General features: G+C 54.0%; 1 protein-coding gene across 1 annotated transcript; it reads left to right on the forward strand.

The window, feature by feature from the left end:
* Nucleotides 1–1,934: 1,934 nt before the first annotated feature.
* On the forward strand, nucleotides 1,935–11,456 carry CKAP4 (cytoskeleton associated protein 4). The gene is made up of 2 exons (XM_082740569.1): nucleotides 1,935–2,698; nucleotides 8,962–11,456. The coding sequence occupies exons 1-2, from the start codon at nucleotides 2,249–2,251 to the stop codon at nucleotides 10,282–10,284; spliced, it is 1,773 nt and encodes a 590-aa protein (XP_082596695.1). The 5' UTR covers nucleotides 1,935–2,248; the 3' UTR covers nucleotides 10,285–11,456.
* Nucleotides 11,457–12,915: the final 1,459 nt, after the last annotated feature.

Raw genomic sequence — 12,915 nt, forward strand, 5'->3', positions numbered from 1 at the left:
AGGGACACAGTGAGAGAGAGAACACAAGCACAAGCTGGGGGAGTGGGAGAGGGAGAAGCAGGCTTCCCACTGAGCACAGATACAGGGCTTGATCCCAGGACCCGGATCAGGACCGGAGAAGGCAGACGCTTAACAATTGAGCCACCCAGGTTCAATATGTTTTATTGAACTAACATATATGATGCCCCTTACTGCAAATATTTGCTGTCTCTAAGTGTCATGAGAGGTGATGTTACAGGGAAGGCATCACCAATTGGCAGAAGAAACATGGGTGAGCGTGTGTGTGTGTGGGCGCGCACGCGCGCGCCCACACACACACACACACACACACGGCCAGGCATACACAGGGCACCAGGTTCAGGGGGAAAACAGGGGAAATCTGTCCCTGCCCCAGCACCAACTAGCCTTAGTGAGAGTGGGCAGGTTGCTTGACTTCCAAGCTCCCTCCCCTTCCCTTTCCACTCCAAAGCCGGATGGGCTCTGGAAAATGTCAAGGTTCAAATCATAGCTGTGTGACCTTGAGCCAATCATTTGGGGTAGGGGCTCAGTTTCCTTCTAATAAAACGGGTAAAATCATCTTGCCTTGCAAGCTTTTTGTGAGGTTTTAAGAACATACTTAAGTTGCTAAATGCAGAGCTTGGCGTTATTCTATTTCCTTCTATCCGAGTAGGGGAGACAACCCCGAGTCCGCCTCCCTCTCCCTGCGCCGCCCCAGGTTTCCCAACACACAGCATAGAGCCTGTCCCTCGTAGGGGATCACGGACAGACTGCAGGACTCCTAAAGAGAAAATGGGAGTTTAAAGAGCTTCAGGAAAAAAAGTCAACAGCATCGACAGTGGACTGACCAGGAAAGGGGAATGCTCAATAAATGTGTTTCCTTGAATAGCCTTTCCGCAGCCCAAGAATCTTTGCTAACTCTCCCTCAACGTGCCTCCGCGGAGCCAGCTGGTTTCTGCCTCCGCCTTCAAACCCCAGTTCAGAGTTGAGGCCAGACTCGGTCGGGCTGGGAGGGTGGGATGGAAGGGCGGGGCTTCTCCAAGTCCCAGGAGAGAAGATGGGGGGTGTGGTCCGGTTCCCGCCTCCTTACTCCCACTCCCTGGGGCACGGCTCCTGGGCGCCCCCCCGTCATTTCCTCTCTCTTTCAACGGGTCGAAGGGAGGGGACTCGAACTTGGGCCACGCCAAAAGCTCAACCCCAGCTCTCCTCCCTCCGACCCGCCTGGCCAACCCGACTTGAGCCTCCTATCCCTGGGGCCCTCGTGGACCCCGCTCAGTCGCCAGTCCCGGCCCCCCGTCGAGCCAGCTCTGCGCCCCTCCCTTTGGCCACCTCGACTCCCGGCCCCCGCCTCGGTAGTTCCAGGCCGGCAGCCCTCCCTACTTCGGCGCCTCCTGCCCCCTCCCACTCGGCCACTTCAGTCGCCTGCCCCGGCCTCCGTAGACCCCGCTGGGACACCCCGCCCCCCATCCCGGCCGCCACAAACCGCGCTCGGCCACCCCCCCACCCCCACCCCAGGCCTCGTGGACCCCGCTGGGACCTAACCTCCCGCCCCCCACCTCGGTCAGCCCCCCCCACCCCCCGCCCCCTCGGCCCCGTAGACCCCTCTGGGACAACCTCCTCCTGGACCCGGCCGCCTCAGACCGCGCTCGGCCACCACCCTCCCCTCGACTCCCCCCGCCCCCCACTCCACGCCTCGCGGACCCCACTGGGACCTAACCCCCGGGGCCCCCTTGCCACCTCGGCCCCGTAGACCCCGCTGGGACAACCTCCTCCCGGAGCCGGCCGCCTCTGACCGCGCTTGGCCACCACCATCCCCTCTGCTCCCCCACCCGGGACTCGCAGACCCGCCTGGGACACCCCCGCCCCCGCCGCGTGGACCCCCGCGCCGCCGCCCCCCGCTCGGCCCCCCTCCTTGGGGTCGAGGCGGCAGGGGGAGGGGCCGCGCCGGCCCCCGCGTGCGTGGCAGGCCCTCCCGGCTCCGCTCTCCCGGCCTCCCTTCCCGGGAGGCGGGGTCGGCGCCGCGGCGGCGGCGGCGGCGGCGGCGGCAGCGGAGGCAGGCCCCCTCCTCCTTCCTCCGTCGTCCGGCCTCCTTCCTCGCGCGCCCGCCGCCCGCTCTCTCTCGGCCGCTCCGACGCCGGCAGCGCCCGCGTGCCGCTCGCCCAGCCCCGGGGGAGCCCGAGGAAGTTTCCCGGGCCGCGTGCCCCGCTCGCTCGCCTCGCAATCCGCGGCCTCACCCGCCGCCGCGCCCGCCATGCCCTCGGCCAAACAAAGGGGCTCTAAGGGCGGCCACGGCGCCGCGAGCCCCTCGGAGAAGGGCGCCCACCCGTCGGGCGGCGCGGATGACGTGGCGAAGAAGCCGCCGCCGGCGCCGCAGCAGCAGCAGCCGCCGCCGCCCGCGCCGCACCCGCAGCAGCACCCGCCGCAGCATCCGCAGAACCAGGCGCACGGCAAGGGCGGCCACCGCGGCGGCAAGTCCTCCTCCGCCGCCGCCGCTGCCGCCTCGTCCTCGGCGTCCTGCTCGCGCAGGCTCGGCCGGGCGCTCAACTTTCTCTTCTACCTCGCCCTGGTGGCGGCGGCCGCCTTCTCGGGCTGGTGTGTCCACCACGTCCTGGAGGAGGTCCAGCAGGTCCGGCGCGGCCACCAGGACTTCTCCCGGCAGAGGGAGGAGCTGGGCCAGGGCTTGCAGGGCGTCGAGCAGAAGGTGGGTATCCCGGACCCCCACCCGCGGGCCCCGTGCCACAGCCGGGGCGCTGGCTCTGCCCAGGCCCCGGGGCCGGGACCTGAGCCGGGCGCCCTCCTCGGGCGGTCCGGGCCGGGGATGCCCCGTCTCCGGGCCCCCAGTCCCCGGGCTGTCCCCAGACCCTCTTTGTTAATGGCCGCGGCGGAATCGGGCCCCGAGGGATGGGCCGCCGGGAGGATGGTCAGGCCAGCCTGCCAGGGTGGGCCAAGGGCCTGTCACAGGGCATTAGCGGTGACCTGTAAGGAAGCCTCCAGGCTCTGGGGAGCCCATTCTTTTTGGATTAGGAACCGCTGAATGGACAGAGTTGTCTGAAAAGGAGGTTGGAAGGGACGCCAGCGCATCCCCGGAAGCCTCGGGCAAGGCCGCACCTGGGCTCTCCCTGTGGGAGACATCTGAGCCAGGTTTTAATAAATCCCGATCCTGGGGAAGGAGAAGGAAGTAGTCATACTCATTTGCGAAGTTCAGATGAAATATTACCTATCTTCAGATCCCTTGTGGACCAGTGTCCCCATGTGGGCCTTTGAAATAGCATAAACTAGCTTCAGAGGAAAGGAAAGGCCCCCAAATATTAGAGGGTACTGGTGAGTAATACCACAGACACTTTTACATGATGTTAAGAGGGCTTACTCACTATCTAATCATCATAGCCACCCTGGCGGGGAAGGAGAAGTAGTAGTTGTGACTCCATTTTCCAGATGAGAAGATTGAGGTTTAGAGAGATGGGGTGAATTGATAAAGACCACAGCTGGTGAGTGGCAGACTGCATGAGAATGTCTAGGCCACTGCCCAGTTTGGGGTCCACTGAGGCCTCTCTCTCCGGTATGGATGGACCCAACTTTTACCACAAAGCCTCTTAGGTTCCCACTTGTGTGTTGACACACCAAGCGCATCTCCCTTGGTCTCATCCCTTCTCCTTCCTCCTCTTCCGTCCTCCACTAACGTCTTTGCTCAATGAAAGTTGGTTGTATGATCGAAACAAAAAAGCCCGCCACCACTTCTGAGCCCGGAACTGCTGCCTCCTTTTCCCAGCATGCCGCCTGCCCTGCCAAGTTTCTATCGACTTTTGTGGAGTATGCAGGACTAGGAATTTCCTCTTAAGACTGGCAGAGCAACTGGAATGAGTCATCCTGCTCCACGCTGCAGGCCAAGGGAGGTGACTTTTCGGAGAGACTTCAGTAGGCAGTGCTGCTTTGCCTATCCTGAATGTCACGTCATAAGACGCACTGCTAGAGGATAATCACGAGCCCCTCGGTCCCTCCCTCCCATCCGCCCGGTTACCAGTCACAATGTTCATTGAAGTCTGATAGTGATACGGTTGCATGTTGGCACTGTGCCGGGTGGGAGGGGGCGGGGGTTGAGGGGTGGTTCCAAGGTGCCAAAAGGCACAAATAATGTTTGCAAAGCAGCACGTAAGGAGTTTTCAGTGGAGGGTTACTGCCGTGTGAGTTCGGAAGAAAGAGGGTGTGGAGTTTGCCTGGGCCCATGTCCTGGTGGCCAGGGCAGTGCCAGGGTAGGCCTTGCTGGTGGTCAGGAACTGTTGAGAGGAGGAGTGCAGACACACAGGCCGGGGCGCTGTCTTGAGTGTGTTGCAGGGACAGCAGGCGGCTGTCCGGCCTGTAGCAGAGTAACATTTAGGAAGTAGTGCGATGAGAGATTGAAGTTGAGGCTCAGATGGGGGAGGTCTTGAAAAGTAGTTGAAGAAACTGCGTTTTACTGTGTCTGCTTCTCCCCTGCCTCTCCCCTATTCCCTCCTCCCCGGCTCCCACCTCTTCTCTATCAAAGCTGTGTGTACATTACTTTCCATTTGGGGGCTGAGTTTTCCTATCTACACAGTGAGGGGAGGGCTCTGTCCAGGTTTTTTTAAGCATCCACCTGGCTGTATGCTGTTGGAACAGTGTCCTTTCTTTTTAATTTAGCAGTGTAATCAAGCTATATGCGATGCCTCGGATTTATTGTGCTCTCATCTCTTGACTCTCACAGCAGCCCCAAGAGGTGAGCCCGAGTAGACCGAGTAGACCGCCCCTTTTGCAGATGAGGAGAGTGAGCCACGAGAAGGCCGAGAACATGCAAGGTCCCACAGCTAGTAAGGGGCAGGGCTAGGATTCATATTGCAGTTTGCTCCTAGGACAGTCTTAGCCCTTTGTTCATTTTATTATCTTGCCCGTGGCTCGTGAGGTGTGTAGTAGCTATTCAGTTAATGCCTGGTCCGATGATGTGGAACTCAGAATGTGCCCAGAACAGTACTGAGATTTGACACTGTGTGTGGCCACTTCTGTCTTCTCCTCCGTGGAGGCCAGGAAATGAGTGATTTTGCTTTGAAGAGTGAGCAGTGGTGGCTCCTCTGAAAGCCTAAACTTGAGCCCCTTTTTAAACTCTGTGATGCTTGGTGCAGGGTGGGGTTTGGTTCTTAGCAGGAACCTATACTTAAAGTATTATTATTCGTAATTAGTATTCAGTATGGGCTAGGCATCCTATTAAGTTCTTCCCAGCCACCCTCTGAGGTAGGACCCATTCATTAGCACTTTCCACAGGTGGGCCAGCCTGGCCAGGAGCCTGCTGTATTACTCCTTCAAGGTCACACACAGCCCCTAAGTGGGGGATTTGGGGTCGGAGTCAAAGCAGTGCGACTTGAAGCACGCCACAGGGCCGCTTGCCTGGTCTCATTGTGCAGATGGTCCCAATGTTGGGAAATGGCCCAGGTCTGCTGAATGACTGCAGCCTGGGCAGAGAAGCTGGCCTGTCCTTCCACGGAAGGTTCAGTGGGCACAGTGGGTGCGGGTTTCCGAAGATGCTGGCAGTTTGGTTGGAGGCGGGGAAGGGCCCTTGTGGCCCTGGTGGATCCAGGGTGGCAGAAAGTGACGGGAGGGGTAGGCTTAGGCCCAGGAGGGACAGCTGAATGAGATGAGCGGTTGTTTGTGGAAGAGTGAGTTCTCTGGTTGTGTTTCTTTGTTTTCTCGTCTTGACTCTGGAGGAGTCAGAGCTTCTGAGGGTAAGCAGCATTTTCTCCACACAGTGCACGTAGAACAGGCTTCTGCTAGAGCTTATCACTGGAGGTTAAGAGCTCAGGTGGTGACCTCACACGTTCTGGGATTTTGGTGCTCAGCCTGCCCATTTCCTAGTTTCCTGATTGGTAAACTGGAAATCATTGGGAGCCACCCACTCGAGATAATTACGAAGTACTTTGCATATTTTTTGGTATACAGGAAGTGCCCGGTTGATCAGCAGCCACCACTGTCTCCCTTCGTGCTATGGGCTCCTTGAGTGCAGGGATCCTGTTCTAGCCATCGTTTTTCTCTGGTGTCTGACCCACCATTTAGTGGGCACCCCACATATGTTGGGAGAACAGATGCATCCATTGCATATTGATTATAATGAGGTCTGTGCATGGAAAGATGTACAGCTCACAGCACCATCAGTAGGGGGGCGAGTTCTGTATTATTTTCCTAGTGTTGGGGGTTGATGTGTTTGGTTTCATCTATAATTTCTGATCTAGTCCCCTTCCTCACCGTTTGCCAAGAGCCAGCCCCTGTTAGGGGGCGACAGGGATCCCAGGGGAATTGGACTAGCTCAGTCTTCACTAGGCTTTGTGCTCTTAATTAATTAATTCCTGCTTCATTCGGAAAACACTGCAGGAACGCCTGCCACGTTGCAGGTACTGTGCTCGCCCGGCCGTGCCTCTGTTTTGAGTGCTGTGCACAACAGGCGGGTGCTGTGATTGAACAGCTTAGTTTTGGAGGTGAGTTCTCCCTGGTATCTTCTCAAAGTACCCTTTATGAGTCAGGTTATATTGAGTTGAACTGGGAAATTGTCTAGTCTTCCGGAGTCCCTGAAAACCTCATTCTAATCTGTCTTAACATCACAGACTACTGGAAACCGAAAGGGACTTTAGAAACTATTTGTTAGGGCGCCTGGGTGGCTCAGTGGGTTAAGCCGCTGCCTTCGGCTCAGGTCATGATCTCAGGGTCCTGGGATCGAGTCCCGCATCGGGCTCTCTGCTCAGCAGGGAGCCTGCTTCCTCCTCTCTGCCTACTTGTAATCTCTCTCTGTCAAATAAATAAATAAAATCTTTAAAAAAAAAAAAAAAGAAACTATTTTTTAATAGACGAGGAGTTGGGACCTGCAAAGTGAGTGACTTATCTGTGCTCCCTGAGCTGGTTTTAGGTGGGGCTGGCACCGGAGCCCGGAGCTGCTGTCTGTTGACCATTCACTATGTGTCAGGCACAACTGAAGCTGTAGATATCTTCACTCTAGCTTAATCCTCCCACGACGAGCCTAGAGAGAGTCAGGTACTGTTTTGTTCCCGTCCCGCTGCTGAGGTAAAAAAGGCACAGACGGGCTGAGTAACTCGCCCAGGATCACACAGCTAGGAAGTGTCCAAACCAAGATTTGAACATAGCCAGTCTGGTTCCAGAGCTCATGCTGTTTTATTTTTTGCCTTGTTGCCATGGAAGTATTTAGGCATAAACAGAAGAGATCAATATAATGAGCCCCGTTTTTAATGATGCTCTTTTTTTTTTCTTTGTTATTCTTGTTTGTTTCATTCCGTCACCACTTCTTCCCTCCCATTTTGTTTTGCTCTTTTAGGACTGGAGTCAGAGCAGGGTCTCTGAAGCCTTCTCTTCCACCCTTTGCTGGGTGCCCACCTGGTCTCTCTTGTTCTCAGATGCTCTGGGTGTTGGGGCATAGCCCAGGTGATGGTGTGGCTGCAGCCTGGGCCGAGAGCATAGCCTGTCCTGAGCCGAGAGATTCAGCAGGCAAGGGTGGGGCAGGCCCCCTGGAGGGCCCTTGTGGCTCTGGCAGACCCAGTGGGTATCGACCCAGGATCTAATTTTCACTGAACATTAGTTCATCCCAAGTATTTCAAGATTTATTTCTAACAAATAGGAGCTCCTTCTCTTCCCTTTCCTTTTGGCAAAACACAGTATATTATACCTAACAAAGTTAACGGGAAAGGCTTGCTTCTCATCTAATACCTAGTTCAAAATCAGATTTCCCGAGGACCCCCTTAAAAATAGCTCTTTTATAGTTGCTTTGTTTGAATCAGGATCCATGTATAAGTCCACACATTACATTTGGTTGGTGAATCTCTTAAATTTCTTTTAATGTGTAATTTCCCTCGACTTTCCCCTTTAAAAATGCCATTTAATTATCGAAGGTCCTGGCTCTTTGTCGTGTAGGATTTTCCACATCGTGGGTTTGGCCGATTGCCCCCTTGCTGCGTGTTTTTCTCTTGCATGTTCCTGTGAATTGGTGGTTAGAGCTGGAGGCTTGAGAGATTCTGGGTTTTTGTTTTGTTTTGTTTTGTTTTGTTTTACAAGAAAGTGTTCTGGGTGGCTCTGTGTGTCAGTAGTCCCTGGCCTGTCAGGCTCGGCACATCAGACCAGTTGTCCGGAGAGGTTCCAGGTCAGACCTTGGTTAGCGGAGAATTTATTTAGGATGAGTGTGTCGTGGCAAACGGGAGCAAAATGTGCTCACAAAGCCAGAGAGCGCCAAGGGAGCATCTGGCCCAAGTCATGTTTTCGGGTGAGGACAGTGACTTGGTCAGGGCCGCCAACTAGAAGTGGCAAGCTAGACACCTGAACCTTTGTCTCGTGCCTCCCAGTCGAGTGTCTCCATGTGTCTCAGCTTTTTCCCTGTGAAAGGAAGACTGTTCCATTGCAGGAGCTAGAAACTCAGCCTCACTCGCTTAAAGAGAAGAGGGACGGGGGAAGGGAGAGAGAAGATGTATTGTCTTAAACCAAAAAGTTCAAGAGCAGATTCCTTCAGGTGTAGCTGTACCCAGAGATGCAGATTGTATCTTCAGAGCTCGATCTTGCCATCTCTTAGTTTTGCTTCCCACTGTGCTGGTTTGATTCGTAGACTGGTGTTCTTCGTGGGCCAGTCTGAGCCTCTCCAGGCTTCCCCCATCCTATAACTAGCAATCCCAATAGAAAAAGGTTTTCTTTACCAGTAGTCTTGGAATTGACTGACTGGCTGTAGGCCCATCCCTGGGCTGATCACTGTGGCTTCAGGAGAGAGGACCCCTGGAGCACTTGGAAAGGGCCTTTAGGTTGGTCCCGCAAACCGCATGGAATGTGTGTGGAGGGAAGGTTCTTTCTCCAAGGCCGATTATTGTTCCGTTCCAGAAGAGGGACCCAAAGCTGGGCAGACAAAAGGAAATAGAGCTGTGTTGCATGGAACTCATCAGCTCTTCTCAGCGATTAACGTGTGGATTTTGGTTACAGGTGCAGTCTCTTCAAGCCACATTTGGGACTTTTGAGTCCATCTTGAGAAGCTCCCAGCATAAACAAGACCTCACGGAGAAAGCTGTGAAGCAGGGGGAGAGCGAGATCAACCGGATCAGTGAAGTTCTGCAGAAGCTCCAGAACGAGATTCTCAAAGACCTCTCCGACGGCATCCACGTGGTGAAGGATGCCCGGGAGCGGGACTTCACGTCTCTGGAGAACACGGTGGAGGAAAGGCTGACGGAACTCACCAAGTCCATCAACGACAACATCGCCATCTTCACCGAGGTCCAGAAGAGGAGCCAGAAGGAAATCAATGACGTGAAGGCGAAGGTTGCCTCTCTGGAAGACTCGGAGGGCTACAAGCAGGATTTGAAAGCCTTGAAGGAAGCTGTGAAGGAAACACAGGTCGCTGTGAAGTCCAGAGAAAAGGACATCGAGGCCCTGAGAAGCACCCTCCAGACCTTGGAGTCTGACGTCTACACTGAGGTCAAGGAGCTGGTGAGCCTCAAGCAGGAGCAGCAGAAGTTCAAGGAGGCGGCCAATTCGGAGCACCTCACCTTGCAGGCCCTCACAGAGAAGCTTCTCCAGTCCGAGGAGGTCACCTCCCGCCTTCCCGAGGAGATCAGGAGACTCAAGGAGGAGCTGCGCCACCTGGAAACAGAGGCCCTCAGGCCGGAAGAAGATGGGGTTTACAAGCACGCTGGCTCCTTAGCCGCGCTCCAGGAGAAGAGTCAGGGATTGGACTCCAGGCTCCAGACCGTGGAAGACGGTGTGGATGCCGTGCAGACGGCCTCTGCGCGCCACAGCGAGAACCTGGAGGCCCTGCTGGCCAAGAGCGAGGAGCACGAGCAGCGCCTGGCCGCCCTGCAGGAGCGCGTGGCCGGCCTGGGCCCTTCGGAGGCCGACGCGGGGGGCCTGGCCAGCACGGTGAGGAGCCTGGGCGAGGCCCAGCTCTCGCTCTACAGCGACGTGGAGGAGCTGAAGAGAAGCGTGGGCGAGCTCCCCAGCACCGTGGAGGCTCTCCAGAAGGTGCAGGAGCAAGTCCATACGCTGCTGGGCCAGGACCCGGCCCGGGCGGCCCCCTTGCCTCAGGACTTCCTGGACAGACTCTCTTCTCTAGACAACCTCAAAGCCTCAGTCAGCCAAGTGGAGTCGGACTTGAGGATGCTCAGGACTGCCGTGGACAGTTTGGTCGCGTACTCTGTGAAAATAGAAACCAACGAGAACAACCTGGAATCCGCCAAGGGCTTGTTAGATGACCTGAGAAATGACCTGGATAGGTTGTTCCTGAAAGTGGAGAAGATTCACGAAAAAGTCTGAGGGAAGGCGCGTGCAGGGTACAGAGTTGATCCAGTTTCTCATGACCAAAAAATGGGTTGTTTTCTCCCGCTCACTCTACCCCTCCCGGGTTCTTGTTCTCTCTTAAAAAGCAGTGCCCCTCCCCGCCCCCAAGGCCCGAACACCAAGGCATTTTATATTTTTGTGCCCAGTTAACTTATTTACGATTATTACCACACACCATTGGTTTCTCAAGTTCTCTGCTTCTGCTTTTGGTTGGTTTCCTCAAGGCCTGGCCCCTGCTGGTCAGAGGGGCCTTCTAGGAGGGATGGCTCTAGTGTCCGAGAAGAATGGCTTCAACTGGGGATTAGCAGAAGCAGATTACGTGTGACCTCACAAAACCTTGCCTGCCTGGCAGATTTCAAGTAAAAAAAGGCCGGGGGAGGAGGCACTTCTCTTTCTCATTCTCTTTAAGGACAATTAATTTTACTTTTTTTTTTTTTTTTTTTTTTAATACTTCTGGCCGAAGTTTTCATGAGCTGCCGCTCACTTCTTGTCTTCCACTTAAACTGGTTAAAATTTACAAATGTCAGCTCCGATTTGGGAGGGGGACAAGCCCCTTGGTTTTTAGTTGATAAGAACCAGCTGCTTGACTTGATGGCCACCTCCCGTGGTGTGGGGTGCTGTTTCCATTCCTGAATCATCTTGTGATCTCCAAGGTAACTATGCAAAGAATCCAGATGGTTCTGAATGTGAAAGCCACAACACTTCAGAGTCCCCTGTGACCAGCCTGTGTCACCTCTTGGTAGAGTCCCCGGATAATACGGATAATACGTTGGTTTAGAATCCCGGAAAGGGGACTCTTTGGAATCCTTCAGGAAACGTGTGATGAGAGCGGTCCACAAAGGCATGGGCTGTCTCCCTGGAGAATGGAGGCCATGTGTTTTTATTTTCTCATGATGTCCATGAAGAGGTTTGCTGTCCCAGCAGACCCCCATCTGTCAGTGAGGAGGAATGTGCATTTTCTGTAGTTTTTTGCTGTTTCCCTTCGAGCTGTACTGTTCTTTAATGGCTGTCTTGCCTTTCAAAAAAGAAGAAAAAAAGAAAAAAAAGAAAATTAAGAGAAAAAAAGGTTTGTTTAGTTTACTGTGAAATGAACTGTATGGCTTATTTACAGTATTTTTAATTCTTAATAAACACGAGCTTTGTTACGACTTTTCTAGAGTGATGGTTTTCTGAGAATTTAGCAATTGCGATGTATTCCTTAGACTAGAAAGGTCGAGAAGTTTTCGATTTTAAGAGCGTTGCAATTCTAAAAGCAAGGTGGCCTCATTCTTAGGCCTGGGGACGTACCTTTGATTGACCGTTTGCAGGTTTGATTATAGGCATTTGCCTGACTCGCAACTCTGAGCTACAGCAGAATCTTCTGGGAGCTTTCAACAATCCCTGAGCCTGCCCCCAGGGATTCTGATTCTGTGGGCATTAAAAGGGTTACATTAGCATTTCAAAGGCTCCCTGCTGATTGGAAAGTGCACTGGGGTTGAGAACTGTGGTCGTGGACCATCTTAAGTGACCTGCAGCCTCCAGTTTCTTGGGGAAACTGATTTTGGATGGCGTTCATTGAGTGCCTGTGTGCCATGCCTTGTGCTAAGCACTTGATAGGCCCCTATATCTTTCTCCTAATATTCCCTGGAGCCAGGCGGGGACATTCTGCATTTTACTGAGGGGCCACAGGCTGCCAAGCATTGTGTAAGATCATTATTAGCTAGATAGGGCTGAGATTCGAATCCAGTCCTGCTCTTAACTGACAGGCAACTCTACCTTCCACCAGCAAGAGTGCAGGACCACCCCCTCCCCTGCCTGCCTTCCAGAGACAGGCTGCAAGAGCCAGGGTGTGGAAGGGGAGGAGGCCTGAGTGCCACTGTGGTCTCCTGCTCTCCTCTGGCTGGTGGCCCTCATCCCAGAATTTTTTGGTCAGTCCTTCTGGGTCCTTGAGGCAGCATCCCCCTAGGGCGTCCCAGCCCCTGGCTTCTGTTTTTCCAAAGCCTTTTGCAAATCAGGATGGGCCCTTTACTGGTGTTAGAAATCATCTGGAATGTTAAAGTAGACGAGTAGATAGATAAAGGTAATTTAGTGACCAGGTTTGCCCTCCTTTGTGGAGGGTGCTGGACAGCATAAACATCCATGCTTGGGAAAATGAAATTTTGGTTTCTTTTCAGGCTGGTTGGTTGTATCAGGCATTTTCTTGATCTTCCTCTCGACACCACTTGTGCAGTCTTTAATGTCAGGCTATGAGTGGTTTAATAGATTGTCATTTATTTTTGAAAAAGAGTGTGTTTGCTTATTTATTTATTTATTTATTTGAGAGTGCACTAGTGGGGGGGGGGGAGCAGAGGGCTCTATTCCACGACCCTGAAATCTCGACCTGAGCCAAAATCAGGTCGTACACTCAATGACTGAGCCACCCAGGGGCCCCTGATAGATTGTCATTTAACATTAGGGTAGAAAACCTCTAAGGGTCAGAGAAACAACCACATTTAAATTCAGACGGTGAAAATAAAAAGAATGTATTATGAATTCACAACATTGCTGATGGTGGGGCAGTTAGAGGTAGCTCTTACCCCAGGTAACAGTCACAACCCAGTCTTGTTCTTGTGTCTGCTCATTCCCTCA

This window comes from Mustela nivalis, assembly GCF_964662115.1.
Source record: "Mustela nivalis genome assembly, chromosome: 7".
NCBI classification, from domain to species: Eukaryota; Metazoa; Chordata; class Mammalia; order Carnivora; family Mustelidae; genus Mustela; species Mustela nivalis.

Coding starts and splice junctions, on each gene's coding strand:
- CKAP4 (XM_082740569.1), top strand. CDS start 2,249: ATGCCCTCGGCCAAACAAAGGGGCTCTAAGGGCGGCCACGGCGCCGCG. Junction 2,699..8,961: donor TGCAGGGCGTCGAGCAGAAG/GTGGGTATCCCG, acceptor TTTTGGTTACAG/GTGCAGTCTCTTCAAGCCAC.